Source organism: Pseudochaenichthys georgianus, chromosome 15 (genome assembly GCF_902827115.2).
Source record: "Pseudochaenichthys georgianus chromosome 15, fPseGeo1.2, whole genome shotgun sequence".
Taxonomy (NCBI): Eukaryota; Metazoa; Chordata; class Actinopteri; order Perciformes; family Channichthyidae; genus Pseudochaenichthys; species Pseudochaenichthys georgianus.
The window spans coordinates 8,898,057-8,915,361 of NC_047517.1; the positions used below are offsets into that span (position 1 = coordinate 8,898,057).

General features: G+C 41.5%; 1 protein-coding gene and 1 long non-coding RNA gene across 2 annotated transcripts in view; one reads left to right on the plus strand and one right to left on the minus strand.

Annotated features, from left to right (window-relative positions):
• Positions 1-17,305, plus strand: part of kmo (kynurenine 3-monooxygenase) — a 49,304-nt gene that overhangs the window by 11,761 nt on the left and 20,238 nt on the right. The window contains exon 8 of the mRNA XM_034100118.2: positions 662-733. Within this exon, the coding sequence (XP_033956009.1) occupies positions 662-733 (72 nt within the window). The remainder of the gene's footprint in view (positions 1-661; positions 734-17,305) is intronic.
• On the minus strand, positions 10,263-10,802 carry LOC139435200 (uncharacterized). Its single transcript, XR_011644476.1, has 3 exons — positions 10,738-10,802; positions 10,437-10,585; positions 10,263-10,347 (listed from the first exon to the last, which is right to left on the minus strand). It is a non-coding gene; the product is annotated as an uncharacterized lncRNA (long non-coding RNA).

The following is a 17,305-nucleotide window of genomic DNA, read 5'->3' on the forward strand; positions in this document are numbered from 1 at the left end:
TAATTTACATTGTGGATAGCCCCCATTGTTCTGTGTCAAAATGAAAGACAGCCCACACACCTATCAATCATCAAACCGTGGGGTCTTATTTCATTACGTGTTGAATCGATGTATATAGAGATGTACTACAGCAAAAGTATTCTCCGTCGGGACTTCCTGCAACAACACCACGCTGTTATCTTGATTCTGATTGGCCAGAAGACATTATCAAAGATGTTCTATTGAGAAGACAATCACTACGTGACAAAAGTTTTCAAAACCGTTTCTAGTCTTCCGTATTTCCAGACAAGTGGCTACTGAAATCAGTCTTACTAACTGCTGTCTGTGAAATTTACTCCGCGTGAGTTGGCAGACTTTATTTTGCTTACTTTAACATCATTTTTCATGGTGGGGCTAAGCCATTTCTTGGTATGGCTGTAGCCTACCCCAGCCATACCCTGGCGCCGCCACTGTAACTGCAAGAGAATACAGGTACATTTTTTGTATGCTAATAGCTTAATCCCGTTGCATGTAATCCATTACTCCCAGAGCCTGGTCCTCTGTACATCAAACTTTTCTTTTACTGAATGTTGTGTGATGCTGCTAGTGTTGGACTCTCAATTGTTTGGCACCAGTGTATATTTTGTTTAATTTGTCTCACTTGTATCATCTTCCCCCCCAGTTCGCAATGAAGCCTAATTATCTGCACATCTGGCCAAGAAATACATTCATGATGATCGCCCTGCCCAACTTGGTGAGTGTGAATGTTATTTTCTTCTCTCCTGCGTGTTATAGTTGGCTGATTCTCACTACAATGTTAATTGAGCAATGGGTGCTGCATCATTGTGAGACGGAATCACATGACTGACCTCTGGGATTTCCTCTTAGTTAATTAACCTTATTTCCAGATCATAGCCACTGGGGGCTTAGTCATTGGAAATATGCTGATCACACTTCTCCTTCCATCAGTCTCTGTGTGAAGCCATCGCTCTGATTCTTCTGTCATTCTTAATCCAAGAATGATTTTTTCTGCAAGTCTGACTCGGCATAATAGTGAGACGAGGTTAAGCAGCTGGCTTTGGTGTGCACCATAGTTCCCATTAGGGCTGACATACAAACACTAAGTCATCCTTGCTGCTGGCTGCTGTGTATACCATGGTAACAGAGACAGTGCTGAAAGGTCCTTAGGGAGGACTTTGTGATCTTGATAGATAAAACGTGCTCGAATGGACAGGAAATGGCACGCCCACACCCTCAGTGCACTGCATCCATCACTCTCACTGGGTGGAGTTTGGCTATTACAATGGCATATAGGGGGGAAGATTCTATACCAAGTTCAGCATGGAGGATTTGTACGGTCCATTAAAGTAATGTAAGTCTGTATTCAAATGTAAAGGTCTTGTGTGTACAGCAGTGGTGAACGGTCAGGGCCTTCAAGGTATTCAGGGAATACCCTGGAACACTCAGATAAAACAAACAACAACAGTATGTAGCATTCATGGAACTTCATTTGTGAATGGATTCAATATTGACCGAACTACAGAAATGTACGTTGTATCCAGTTTTAACCATATATTTACAATGCCATTATTAGATCATGGTTGTTTAAGAAAATATATATTTAAAAAAAAAAAGGAGACATGTTGAAACACACATCTGGAAACCAAGGCCATATAGTTAAAACAGGAGATATCATGATATTTAATGTTCAATAAGCAGTGGTGTGATGTAACAGTTACTCAAGTACTGTACTTGAGTAAAAAAGGGAGGTACTTTTACTTTGAGTATTTTTACATTATGCTACTTTGTACTTTAACTTCACTACATTTTGTAGGCAAATGTTGTACTTTTGACTCCACTACATTTATTTTGACAGACTTAGTAACTGGTTACTTTGCAGAGTAAATATAAAACAACAAACATCATTAGATATTATTGTAGGTTAACGCAGGGGTTCCCAAACTTTGCCATGCCAAGGACCCCCTTATAGCATTATCCTCTGGTGGGGACCTGTTATCTATGTGTGGTTATTCTAGCGTCCAGGAGAGAAGCTTAAAAAGGAGACTAAATGGAGTCTCTGAGATTGTTTCAAATTGGTACTTTAATTAATAAAAAGCGTGGTAATGTCACAAACAGGATATTGTCCGACAGAAATACAGCTGTGTATCTGGCTCTGGTCAGCGGCGAAAGAGGGCGAACCTCTCAGGTCGCGCTGTTTATATATCCTCTGTTGGCTCCTCCCAGCGGGCCGGCTCTCCACGTTTCAATGTACATTGTTACGCATATCAGAAGATACAGACACTAGGCTTGTTTGAGAGGCGTTGCGGCTCGCCTCGAAAGTAGACGAGAGTAGCCAATCGCAGCCGGGGGAGGTCTCAAAAAGCTCGCCTGAAGTCGGACAGCTCGGAGACGGCTTCTTCATCTTTTTCTTCTTCTCTCGGTTTTTTGGCGGATTGCAAACAGCTTGAAGGTGCATACCGCCACCTCCGGAGTCGGCTTGACTCGGTTTGCATTTATAAAGAATGCACAAATGTGTTTAATCGTTAATGTCAGATATGTACCAAGTAAATACATTTGTTCCTGCTCAAGATTAGATTCAACTTTATTGTTATTGCACATATTACAGGTACTGAGACAACGAAATGCAGTTTAGCTTCTAACTAGGTGCAACAAGCAGTGAAGTGGAAAGTAATGTACACAATCTACAGAATAACATAGAATGAATTGAATGATGAATAAACAGTGGGGTATGTACAGGGTTGGGTTGTAACGGAATACATGTAACGGCGTTACGTAATCAGAATACAAAAATCAAGTAACTGTATTCAGCTCGCGTTACATTTGAAAAACGAGTAATCTGATTACAGTTACTTTCGTAAACCTGAAGTGAATACATTTTGGATTACTTATTGGAATTATTGGTGGAAAGATTTCCTCACAACATTTAATATTCATTACTAAAGGTACAGCGGAATCATCACAGCGCACAAAACCTATTACCACCGCAGATGGGCCAAAAAAGCGTTTGAAAAAAAATCGCGGGTCTGCTCGCTCTGAAACAATAACAACGAAACATGGAGGAACAAAAGTCTGCGTTTAAATCACGTGTGTGTATATAGAGGTGTGTGTGGTTTAAAACACATCAGCCTGCGGTCGCTCTTTAGCCTTACTAATGATTATTTCTGAAGGTAAACACAGTGAAGGCGGTGCGAAAGGCACTGCGAGCTCGTCTTCTCAGAGGCTGAGTTAACCCTCCCGCTGCCTCCTGGTCCATCCATCCATCCATCTTCTCCCGCTTATCCGTGGTCGGGTCGCGGGGGTAGCAGTTCCAGCAGAGAGCCCCAAACTTTCTTTTCCCTGGCGACATCAACCAGCTCTGACTGGGGGATCCCAAGGCGCTCCCAGGCCAGCGAAGAGATATAATCCCTCCACCTGGTCCTAGGTCTACCCCTTGGTCTCTTCCCAGCTGGACGTGCCTGGAACACCTCCCTAGGGAGGCGCCCAGGTGGCATCCTAACTAGGTGCCCGAACCACCTCAACTGGCTTCTTTCGACGCGAAGGAGGAGCGGCTCAACTCCGAGTCCCTCCCTGATGACCGAACTTCTCACCTTATCCCTAAGGGAGACACCAGCCACCCGGCGGAGGAAACCCATCTCGGCCGCTTGTATCCGCGATCTCGTTCTTTCGGTCATGACCCATCCTTCATGACCATAGGTGAGGGTAGGAACGAAAATGGCCCGGTAGACAGAGAGCTTTGCCTTCTGGCTCAGCTCCCTTTTCGTCACAACGGTGCGGTAAAGCGACTGCAATACCGCTCCCGCTGCTCCGATTCTCCGGCCCATCTCACGCTCCATTGATCCCTCACTCGAGAACAAGACCCCGAGATACTTGAACTCCTTCACTTGGGGTAAGGACTCATTCCCTACTTGGAGTGGACAGTCCATCGGTTTCCTGCTGAGAACCATGGCCTCAGATTTGGAGGTGCTGATCCTCATCCCAGCCGCTTCACACTCGGTTGCGAACCGATCCAGTGAGTGCTGAAGGTCGCAGACCGATGAAGCCATCAGAACCACATCATCTGCAAAAAGCAGTGGTGCAATCCTTAGTCCACCGAACTGCAGACCCCCCCCCCCCCACGACTACGCCTCGAAATCCGATCCATGTATATTACAAACAGGATTGGTGACAAAGCGCAGCCCTGGCGGAGGCCAACCCTCACCGGAAATGGGTCCGACTTACTGCCGAGGACCCGGACACAGCTCTCGCTTTGGGAGTACAGAGATTGGATGGCCCTGAGTAGAGACCCCCTCACCCCATACTCCCGCAGCACCTCCCACAGTAACTCCCTGGGAACCCGGTCATACGCCTTCTCCAAGTCTACAAAACACATGTAGACCGGATAAGCGTACTCCCAAGCCCCCTCCAGGATCCTTGCGAGAGTAAAAAGCTGATCCGTCGTTCCACGACCAGGACGGAATCCGCATTGTTCCTCCTCAATCTGAGGTTCGACAATCGGCCTGACCCTCCTTTCGAGTACCTTGGAGTAAACTTTCCCGGGGAGGCTGAGTAGTGTGATGCCTCTGTAATTGGCACACACCCTCTGATCCCCCTTTTTGAAAAGGGGGACCACCACCCCGGTCTGCCACTCCTTCGGTACCGTTTCCGACTTCCACGCAACGTTGATGAGACGTGTCAACCATGACAGTCCCTCAACACCCAGAGCCTTCAGCATTTCCGGGCGGATCTCATCCACCCCCGGATCTCATCCACCCCCGGATCTCATCCACCCCCGGGGCTTTGCCACTGTGGAGTTGCCTCCTGGTGCTGCAGATATTTCATGAAGTGAAGCAGGTTTTCCTTCTGTAAAACAGCTGCGGGCAGCAGATACCGTGAGAGTCACAGACATGAATTCATAGATCAAGGCAGACTGGTGCACACACTCTCCTCTCCTGTTTTGCCGATTAGGTGCTTAAACAAATATAGCTCTACACCCCTGGCCGAAATGTCCTTAAAATTAAGTCTGAGTTCGACATTTTAATTCATGTCCTGCCAACACTGGCAGGACAGAAGGCGACACGCCCTTTCTAAGCCGTGTCCCTCACTCACTCCTCACATCCCAAGCTGCATCCCCAAAAAGTGTATTATGTTGTTAAATCGTTTCAGATGTGATGTTTCAGGTGTGCTCTTGATAAGCCATTAAAACAGTAAAAACACGTTCAGTTTCCTTTTGCTTTTTGTGTCTCCTGTTCACCAAAACATACCCATTTTAGATGGAAAAAGAAAGTAATCCAAAAGTAATCTGATTACGTTACTTTTTAAAGACACGTAACTGTAACTGTATTCGGATTACTTTCAGAGCCATGTAATCAGTAATCAGTAACTGATTACATTTACAAAGTAACCCTCCCAACCCTGGGTATGAATACACTAGATATCAGCCTGTGAGCAGTATGAACAGTGTGTATGAATATGCTAAGATATATAAAGTATGAAAACGGTAAGCAGTATAGTATAAAATATATAGATATTAATTTCATGATGATAAACATTGTGGAACAATGATGAAAAATGGGAATGGATGTGGCGACGTAAACTGACACAAAACAACAACAAACTTTTGCCAGCCAATTGGAGAGTTTCATCAGCAGCACGTGGTAAAAACCACCAATGAGCGCTCAGCTCGAGATACCAGCGAGCCGTTTCCCATCAAGCATTTCGCTTCCGCAGCTCGTGGAGAGCAAGTGCGCCAACTCGCCTCGCTCTCAAGGCTGCGGCCGTCTTTGTCCCGCGAGATTTCAAAGTCTCATGTGGGCGAGCCTCCAGAGCAAGTCGGACAAAATGACTAACCATCATGCAACGCATTTGCAAGACGTTGATCGCAACTGCGCAGGTCTGCGCAGGTCTTGCTTGTCTCAAACAAGCCTAGTGTACATTCAATATATATCTAAACACGCCTTTTCTCCTCCTTAACTCTTTCATGCCTTTTCATTTAACACATTCTAAACGCTGTAATCAATACTCCTAAAAATACAGGAAATACTTCACAGCAGTTTGGATTCCGGTCGATCCGAATGTTGTCACATGCTACCCACAACTGTAAACAATAACGTAATCAAATAAACTGTACCTTATCCAACAATAATAATATCTCGACGTCTATAGTTGTAGTGTTGAAATCAGTAGGTTTCGCTGTGCAACATCATATCATATCGCTGCTAAATTCACCTCTATAGTAAATGGTATATTAGCCTCATGCTAACCGGAGATGAAGGATTTTCAGAATAAAAGCTTAACAACTGGTTGTGCACAAGAACTTCTGGTTTTTCAGTATAAAACGGCATTTAAACTGACGGTATGTTTAAGGTGCACTATGCTATCAAAACATTGATTTTAATTTTTAACAGTCCCTCCTTACACACCTAAAAGGTGTGTATAATACTGAAATCAATGAGCTCTTCATCTGAACTCTGCATAGTACATAACTCATATCAAAAACATACAATCAAAATGGAATGGTTCGAATATCCTCAACTTTACAAAAATACTTTGACTGTTCAAACATAAAAGTTTTCCCTTGTGCATAACTTCTAGTGTTAACATTCAATATGGTTCTTCAAAATAGCAGCAATGGCTTGGTATCAGAACATTTCTTCCTCCCTCCTTTCACAGAAACCGTTCTCATGCCACGCTCAGACAGTGTTAAGGCACTTGTTTTTACAAAGTGAAAAGAAACGACCCATTTTAGAATAGTAATGATTCTAAAATACATGAAATCTACCATATAGAACAGTGAAAAATAATAAAAATGAAATAAACTATCTTGGACCAGTGTAATGTAATAATACAAATTAAAATACACTATCTTTCAATAGTAGAGTAATAATAAAAAATAAAAATACACTATCTTGGAATAGTAGAGTAATAATAAAAAATAAAAATACACTATCTTGGAATAGTATAGAGTAAATTGAAATAAAATACACTATCTTGTAATAGTATAAGTAAATTGAAATGGATTCACTCCATTTTAGCATTTTATTTTGCTCACTTCTTCACATGATTTCATCATTTAAAGAATCACATCGGCTGGACATTCATTAAACAACCTCATCTCTGAACATCCATATCATTTAACATCATTCAAACTAAACGTATTGCACTCCTCTCTATACTGCCCCCTTGTGGGTCAAGTATAAGAAGGCGAGCCTCCGGAAGCTCCAGGTTGCATATAATGACTGTTTGCGTATACTGCTTAGAAAACCAAGGTGGTGCAGTGCAAGTGAAATGTTCTGTAATGCACGAGTCAACACGTTCCATGCTCTTTTGAGAGGTCTGATGTACAAATTCATCTGTCGATTGAATGTTTCTCATAACTCTGTCATTATGCTGCTTTCAAATCCGTGTCTCAGTGCTGTACGATACCAGTCACCTCTGTGGAAACATTGGTATGGCTGCCTTTTTTTAGTTTGTATTTGAGTGTTGTATGTTTTGTAATAATGGACCAAGAGTCTCTTTAAATAAAGATGATGATGATGATAAACCATCATTTTCATCAACATCTGTATATGGGGGTGGATCGTCCTCTTCTACTAACATTTGTAACTGTCTCCTCATGAGAAATGTACCCTCCCTCCTTTCATACCATTTAAGGTATGAAAGTAATATGTTCTCTAGAAGAGGCCGTCGTGATCAATCAATGCAGTGACTGACCTCTGGGATTTCCTCTTAGTTAATTAACCTTATTTCCAGATCATAGCCACTGGGGGCTTAGTCATTGGAAATATGCTGATCACACTTCTCCTTCCATCAGTCTTTGTGTGAAGCCATCGCTCTGACTCTTCTGTCATTCTTAATCCAAGAATGATTTTTTCTGCAAGTCTGACTCGGCATAATAGTGAGACGAGGTTAAGCAGCTGGCTTTGGTGTGCACCATAGTTCCCATTAGGGCTGACATACAAACACTAAGTCATCCTTGCTGCTGGCTGCTGTGTATACCATGGTAACAGAGACAGTGCTGAAAGGTCCTTAGGGAGGACTTTGTGATCTTGATAGATAAAACGTGCTCGAATGGACAGGAAACGGCACGCCCACACCCTCAGTGCACTGCATCCATCACTCTCACTGGGTGGAGTTTGGCTATTACAATGGCATATAGGGGGGAAGATTCTATACCAAGTTCAGCATGGAGGATTTGTACGGTCCATTAAAGTAATGTAAGTCTGTATTCAAATGTAAAGGTCTTGTGTGTACAGCAGTGGTGAACGGTCAGGGCCTTCAAGGTATTCAGGGAATACCCTGGAACAATCAGATAAAACAAACAACAACAGTATGTAGCATTCATGGAACTTCATTTGTGAATGGATTCAATGTTGACCGAACTACAGAAATGTACGTTGTATCCAGTTTTAACCATATATTTACAATGCCATTATTAGATCATGGTTGTTTAAGAAAATATTTAAAAAAAAGGAGACATGCTGAAACACACATCTGGAAACCAAGGCCATTATAGTTAAAACAGGAGATATCATGATATTTAATGTTCAATAAGCAGTGGTGTGATGTAACAGTTACTCAAGTACTGTACTTGAGTAAAAAAGGGAGGTACTTTTACTTTGAGTATTTTTACATTATGCTACTTTGTACTTTAACTTCACTACATTTTGTAGGCAAATGTTGTACTTTTGACTCCACTACATTTATTTTGACAGACTTAGTAACTGGTTACTTTGCAGAGTAAATATAAAACAACAAACATCATTAGATATTATTGTAGGTTAACGCAGGGGTTCCCAAACTTTGCCATGCCAAGGACCCCCTTATAGCATTATCCTCTGGTGGGGACCTGTTATCTATGTGTGGTTATTCTAGCGTCCAGGAGAGAAGCTTAAAAAGGAGACTAAATGGAGTCTCTGAGATTGTTTCAAATTGGTACTTTAATTAATAAAAAGCGTGGTAATGTCACAAACAGGATATTGTCCGACAGAAATACAGCTGTGTATCTGGCTCTGGTCAGCGGCGAAAGAGGGCGAACCTCTCAGGTCGCGCTGTTTATATATCCTCTGCTGGCTCCTCCCAGCGGGCCGGCTCTCCACGTTTCAATGTACATTGTTACGCATATCAGAAGATACAGACACTGTACATTCAATATATATCTAAACACGCCTTTTCTCCTCCTTAACTCTTTCATGACTTTTCATTTAACACATTCTAAACGCTGTAATCAATACTCCTAAAAATACAGGAAATACTTCACAGCAGTTTGGTTTCCGGTCAGTCTGAATGTTGTCACATGCTACCCACATCTGTAAACAATAACGTATTCAAATAAACTGTACCTTATCCAACAATAATAATATCTCGACGTCTATAGTTGTAGTGTTGAAATCAGTAGGTTTCGCTGTGCAACATCAAAATACAGTATATTGCATTTACCTCTTCCTCTAACTCTCTCTCCAAAATTGGTCTCCATTGTTGTGCACAACAAAGTGTTCAAGCTCAGATTTCTAAGTGATATCATTTTAACATGTGCATTCTGGGTGTAGGGTTAAGGCAACTTGAGTTTAATAATTGTGCCAAAAGTACCAGTTTGTGTCTTGGTAATTGCACAAAGCTGTAATAGGCCACAAATAATCACATTTTTCTAAAAACACAGCAGCAAAACCTATTTTATCCACCCAAAAATGAAGGCCCACCTGAAAAAAAATCGCTATTATTAGCATTAAATAATGTACACTTAAACTGATATAGCTTTTTTGGTGGAGAAAATAAATGTTGCTTTTGCCCACGTCCTCAGCAGCACATGGCTCTGCTGTGCTGGGGCTCCTGAATGTTTCTCCATACGACTACTGTAGGTAGTACACTGATTATGGATATACACCACACACTACCCCACTTCAAAAGACCAGAACTATCCTCTTAAGGGCAGCTGTTGATGTTGACAACAACAAAAAACGCATGCAGATGGTTGTAGTCTGTAGCCAGACAGTGGCAGATCTGGCCGTGGTGGAGCATGGTGGTGGAGCATGGTGGTGGGCAGCGGTGTGACTTCTAGCTGTCATGGTGATGTTCATATGACAAGGGGACTGCCTGCTTGAACTCTACCGAGAGCAGAGTCCACTAGTGGCACCTCACAGGGATACCTATGGTGCAGAAGCAGCGGTGAAGTCCTTGTAGATCCCTGGCACTTTGAGGGAAGACAGATCCAGCAGCTCTCAGCTCTCAGAGATATCAACACATAAACTATTCTGTGTGCATAGCTTACTTTCACATAACTACTAATCTCTCACTTTACTCTCTCTGACATTGTTCTCTGCTTTGGATTGCGGACATCCCAGCCATGTTCTCTTCCGGGCCTGGTTTTACACACTGTGGGTTTAAGCAAGATATAGAAATGATGAGATGATGAGTGTGTAGTTTTAGTATTTGAATTACAATGACATTATTCTCAGACTTGCCATAGTTCTTGGTTTGTACCACTGCTGCTCTGTACAGCTGAGTACTGGGGACCCACTGGGAGTCATGTGACTGGAGCAGGAGAGTAACACACGCCACACCTGCAGCCATGATGCTCCAGCTCAACGGGGGTCGAGTCTTTCAGCCCCACCTGTAGAGAAACAAAAATAAATACGTATTCAGTTTGCTTTGTATTATTTCTTTTATGGTAAGATTTTGGTTTAATAACATTGTGCTATTTTAAGGAGTAACAAACAAGTCATATATTTGTTCCTATATGACTTTGTTCTTTTCTATACTTACAACTTCTTATACTGATATGAATTGATTTACTTTTACACTATGAACGAAGAAAAATAACTCTTTAACAACAGAACAGGAAGAAAAAGACACAACTGTGACCTCTGTGCAGCACACACAGACCAGTCAGTCCATTTCTGGGGAGTAGCTACCTTGTGCTAGTTATATTAAAGTGCATGTTTTACTATTGGCTGTGTCTAACCTGTCTGAAATGAGCCGAATCCCCAGGAACATGTTGAACCAGACGGTAACTAACACAGTAACACTTCATCCTGACCTCACTGTGGGGCCTGTCCTCATGGACCTGGAGCATAACACCCTGACACGTACACAAATACATAGTATGTTCATTAAGAATGCACATACTGTCCCTCCTCTGTCTTTCAATGTAGTCGAACTTGTTGAAGAAAAACAATAAGTTTAACGTTACAGAAATAAAAGCTTAATTACTCACCCTCCTAATTGTAGATGTAACTTCACAAGTACTTGAAACATGTCTCCCGCTTGCTGCTGGGTGCAGGTGAGAGTAGGTCGACATTTCTGTTTACATCGCTGACATTTGTCACAGGTAAATCTTGTAGGTATCGCAACAAACATGACGTTGTCACACAGCGACAAGCTGGACACTGGATTGACCAAATAACTACACACTCTTATTTACATTTGACACGTTATTCAAAACCGACAGCCTGTGTGTTGTTTGCTAAACACTGCCACTGAAATACCACACTCAATTATCAAGCCCCTGCACCCAGAATGCACACGTTAAAAGCCATGTAACCAATTAGATCACTTAGAAACCTGAGCTTGAACACTTTGTTGTGCACAACAATGGAGGCCACTTTTGGAGAGAGAGTTAGAGGAAGAGGTAAATGCAATATACTGTATTTTGTCTTCAGTACCATTCTATGTTCAAGTCATCTTCACTCTCAGTAAAGTCATTGTGTCTGATACATGTTATGAGTATTGAGAATAAACCTATTTGTGTGCTTCTGGAGGTTATACACTGACTGGATAAGAACCTCAGTCCCATTTAAAATAATCCAAACTATCATCTTAAAGTCTCTTTAGGTCAAGAGTTATGTTCACAACAATGGAGGCCAATATCGGAGAGAGAGTTAGAGGAAGAGGTAAATGCAATATACTGTATTTTGTCTTCAGTACCATACAGTAACTATATGTTCATGTCATCTTCACTCTCAGTAAAGTCATTGTGTCTGATACTGTTATGAGTATTGAGAATAAACCTATTTGTGTGTTTCCACATTGCATGTGTTCATTCATAGTCCATATTTACAAATGCCTAAAACTTTGACTTGAATGTTTTGTTTATTAATCAACTAATGGACAGAGTTTCAATTCAGTACATGTAAGCCTTACACACACACTTTTGAGCGTCTAGTGATTATGGCCTGCATTTCTTTCTGTTCTAACTGAGCTGTCAGCTTCTTAGCAGTTTAGACAAACATCAAATTCATAATGTAGAGACGAGTTGGACAAAATAATGCTTAACAACTGTTCCATTACTGTGTGAACTGTTTTAGGGGTCGACTGTATGATATATTGTTCTCCCGCTTGCTGCTGGGGGCAGGTGAAAGTAGGGTGACAGTTCTGTTCACATCGCTGACATTTGTCACAGGTAAATCTTGCAGGTATGCAACAAACATGACGTTGTCTCACAGCGACAAGCTGGACACTGGATTTGTTGACACAGTACACACCGGAAGTCAGCGAAATAAAGTTATGCAAAGATTACTTGTATTCTCTATAAATTACAAGTTACCTTTTATGTCAAAAATCCTAGAGAAGATTGTATACAGTCAACTTCTCGCTTTTCTGGAAGAGCACAAGGTACTCGAGGTCTTCCAATCTGGTTTTAAAACCTTGCACAGCACGGAATCAGCTCTTTTAAGAGTTTTTAATGATATCCTTTTAGCAACAGACTCAGGTGAATGCATCATCCTTTTACTCCTTGATCTAACGGCCGCTTTTGATACAGTGGACCATGAGATCCTGATAGCTCGTTTGGAGCAGTGGGTGGGCATTAGGGGCAAAGCCCTCGAATGGTTTAGGTCGTATCTGACTGGTAGGACTTTCTGCGTCAGCCTTGGGGACTCTTGAGTCCTCGTCTGCTCCTCTCCTTTGTGGGGTTCCACAGGGCTCAGTGTTAGGCCCCCTGTTGTTCTCCCTGTATTTGCTCCCTCTTGGGTCCATTCTTAGGAAGCACGGCATCGCTTTCCATTGTTATGCAGACGATTGCCAAATATATGTGCCACTTAAAAAGAATGACTCATATTCAATTAAACCGCTGTTAAACTGCCTTGAAGACATTAAGTCCTGGATGTCATGCAACTTTTTAAAATTAAATGATGACAAAACCGAAGTGATGGTTTTTGGTGCCCCTCGGACCACTCCTATAGACCTAGGATCCCTGGGCCACTCCACCAGGCCTACCATCACAAATCTTGGGATAAAGATGGACCCTGAACTCAAGCTTGACAGCCAGATCAAGGCAGTTGTTAAAAACAGCTTCTTCCACCTCAGGCAGCTAGCCAAAATAAAGCCTTTTTTAAATAGTGACCTCTTTGAAACTGTAATCCATGCCTTCGTCACCTCCCGCTTGGATTATTGTAATGCACTATATATGGGGATAAGTGCATCCTCCCTTGCTCGCCTCCAGATGGTGCAAAATGCAGCAGCACGGCTAATAACTGGCACACGCAAACACGAGCACATTTCCCCCATTTTATCTTCACTCCACTGGCTGCCCGTTCATTTGAGGATTCATTTTAAAACTCTTTTATTTACTTTTAAAGCCCTGAATGGCCTGGCCCCGCCGTACCTCTCTGAGCTGTTACACAGCTACACGCCCACTCGCACTCTCAGGTCAGCTGATCAGTTGCTCCTGAGGGTGCCAAAAACAAAGTCTAAGCGCAGAGGGGACCGTGCTTTCTCTGCTACCGCCCCTAAACTGTGGAACGACCTGCCCTTGCTCATCAGACAGGCTCCCACACTGACTGTTTTTAAATCCCGTCTGAAAACCCACCTCTTCTCCTTGGCATTCAGAAACAAGTAGAGTGTTGCTTTTATTTGCTTTCAGTGGTCTATTGTTTTTATTATATGCCTGTTATTTATTTTTTAATTATTACGTTTATTCTGGTTTGTTTTGTGTTTGTATCTTGTATTTTAAATGTATTTATATTATGTTGTGTGAGCTTAGCTCTCTGTACAGCACTTTGGTCTGAAGGTTTTTAAAGTGCTATATAAATAAAGTTGGATTGGATTGGATAAATGCATATCTGCAAGTGAATGCAGAAATAAACGTATCCTCGTCAGCATGGGTGCCGGAAGCAGGGGGGCCAAGGGTCGTCAGACTTCTGGGTCTTTTACAGCATTGCCATTATATCATCCTGTCTTTTATTTTGAAATATGTTCTTTAACTTCCGGTCCACCGGACTGCTTTTCTTCATTCTTCAATACAAAACGGAAAATTGAATGAAGTTGTTATCAAAAACCAAAATCAGACCGTTTTTTTGTATTAGGTCTTCTTGTTATCCGTTTTTTGATTCAGACAACATAAACAGGGTCAGTGTATGTTTTGGGGTCAGTGTATGTTTTGGTCATTGGATTTTCTTTTCACAAATGGAAATTCAAAAACAAAAAACGACTGGATATTTGATTTTCGTTTTAAAATTGAAAAACCAAAATTGAAATACAAGGCGTTTTTCTTTATCATGGTCAAAAAGGGATTTACTAAATTTAAAAAACGGGATGATTTTCATTTTCTACTTCTCAAAACTAAAAATAAAATCACTAGAAAACAGAAACAAAAAAAACCCCGTTTTTTCATATTCTGCTACCGGAAGTTGTCTTTCAAAATAAGAGCGCAGATGAGGACGGCCAATCCGTGTATCTACAGTCCATTTGTTTTCACAACGAAAACAGCCAAGACACATATTGAGCCCAGAAAATGAATGTTATTAAGGGCTGGAAATATAATAGGCGGGCCTATGTCTAAAATGGACAACATTGTTAGGAGATTTAAACTATAGCCTACAGCGATTCTGCACTGCGGTCAACTCAGCCGTCTCTCGAGTTTGTTATAATTGTTTCTGCCATTAGTTCTTCGTGAGATCGATCCTGTTGGACTCAGTAGACTAGTAGTGAAACTACTCCCACAAGTAGCCTACTATGAAGTACGTACTGTGTACTTTTTGACTAATCCTCTGTCAATGTCCCCTCCTGAGAACAAGAATGCATGTTTCTCTGCTATTTTGAATCAGCGTTAAAAAAACATTTCTTCATGAGACTGATATTGTTGGGACAGAGTATTTTAAGAGGATGGTAGACATGATATCAGCAATACTTCCAGTCAGTAGTCCGACAGCAGCATTTTTACCCCTTGGAAAGTCGCTATTTAAATTGACTTTGAAGTTAAGAACAATATCGATATTCTATAGATATAGCATATTTAATTCAGTCTTTCTGAACACTTTTAAAATAAAATACTGCAAATGAGGAATATTTGTAATGTTCTGCACACATTTGAAAACACGTGGCAGCTTTATTAATACAGCAGTTGAAAAGATTTGCGGAAGGATACATTCTTCATGGGCTTCAATGGCTCTCAAAGGGTGTTTTATGGTTGCTTGTATTATCCTCAGATAGGGGTTTGTTTAAATAACTAGTGACATTTTAATAAATATTGCAAAAAAGGGCTCCAAAAACGGCATTTATCCTGGCCGGCTTAGCCAGTGTGTATTTTTTCAAGCACCACAAGATTCATAGTTTATAAAGTACAATTCTGGGCCATTGATTGTTTCATTTCTCCAAACACATACAGTAGAAATGCCTGTTTTGAAGCCTTAAAATGGTGCAGAAAAAGGACTTTACATTGTATTATACTTAAAGACGGCTATTCAGTTAAGAGAAGAGAAAAAAGGAAAGAAAACTGTTATAATGGGTGATGTAACATTAATGACAGACATAATATGAGGTCCTTGGCACACATTGTGTGATCATGGGGCATCACCCTTACAGCATCAGGACAATATCATATGGAGTCAGACACTGGACGTGTGCTGGAGGCGTTGACTGGGACTGATGGAAACATGAGGCTGATGAGACTGAAGAATCTGCGAGGAACGAATTAGCGGCTGAGAAATAGTTATATATTAAAAGGCACCAGCATCATAAGAGGGCAACTAGAGTGACATAGTGTGTCAGTGTGCTGAAGGATATTTGTGACCAGCTATCCAGGCCAGACTCTAAAGAAGTTCCAAGGTGTAAAAATGCTGCTGCCGGAGTACTGACTGAAAGTATTGCTGATATCGTGTCTACCATCCTCTTAAAATACTCTGTCCAACAATATAAGTCTCAGGAAGAAATGTTTTTTAACGCTTATTAAAAGAAAAACATGCATTCTTGTAGTCGGGAGGGGACATTGACAGAGGATTACTGGAAAAGTACACAGTAAGTAGCCTACTTCATAGTAGCCACTTGTGGGGGTAGTTTCACTAGTAGGCTACTGAGTCCAACAGGATCAATATCACGAAGAACTAATGGCAACAAAAAATAATTCCCTCATCAAACTTAGCAGAAGTGGCTTGATTTTGTTCTCAGCAGGGGACTTTGACAGAGGATTTCTCAAAAAGTAAATTAGAAGTAAATTACTTCAATGTATTGTAAGTAGTAGGCTAACTAATACAAAGTCAAACAGTATCAATTTCATTCAGTGTTATAGCAGAATGTTTAATACAGCGTATTTCTGATATTCATTAAAGATCACATGGCATTCCATATGATGTGTGTTATTGAGTTGGGTCACACACAGTTAGAGACAATGGTCTCACTGTGAACCTCTGTCGCCTGTCAGCGCAACTTACATGATGCCGTTTAAAACATATAATAATAAAGGGCGGGCCGTCAGCGAACTGAGCTGGCCTTTCTCCGCATCTGATTCATGTCATCAGATTTTAGAAAAGCGTTTTAGCCAATCTAAATTAAATATGCGGGACATCGTCTCAATGTACGTACAAGTCGTGAAAATGCTGTGCAATACCGCACAAAGCGGGACATCTGGGGCCTCATTTATAACGATGTGCGTAGGATTCACGTGGGAAGGTTGCTTACGTAGTAGAAATCCAAAAAATAGGTACAGACATTTTCCGATTCACCGAACATTGCGTACGGGCGAGGAAAGTGTGTACAGCACTTCCTACGCCGGTTTCCCTTTATAAATCACAATCGACTCAAAATGCGGTGCAGCTTTTGCGGGCTTCACGTAACGCCCATATTTGCCTATAAATAGTCAAAGAAACGCCCTTTCATTCATTCTGACTGACTGCATGAAGAAGATCGCAGGAAATGACGACAGAACAGCTAAAAAAGACATCTCACACACCGTGTCAGATTTTGGTTATTTTGGGGAGGTCGAGATAAATCACATTGTTTGGTGGATGCAGTTTGAACCAGAGTAGCAGCATGGAGGTCGGATCGTCACCAAAATAAATAAATAAGTGGACCGAAAAAGGTTAATGACAAAATAAATACACATAGCCTTCCTCAGGCA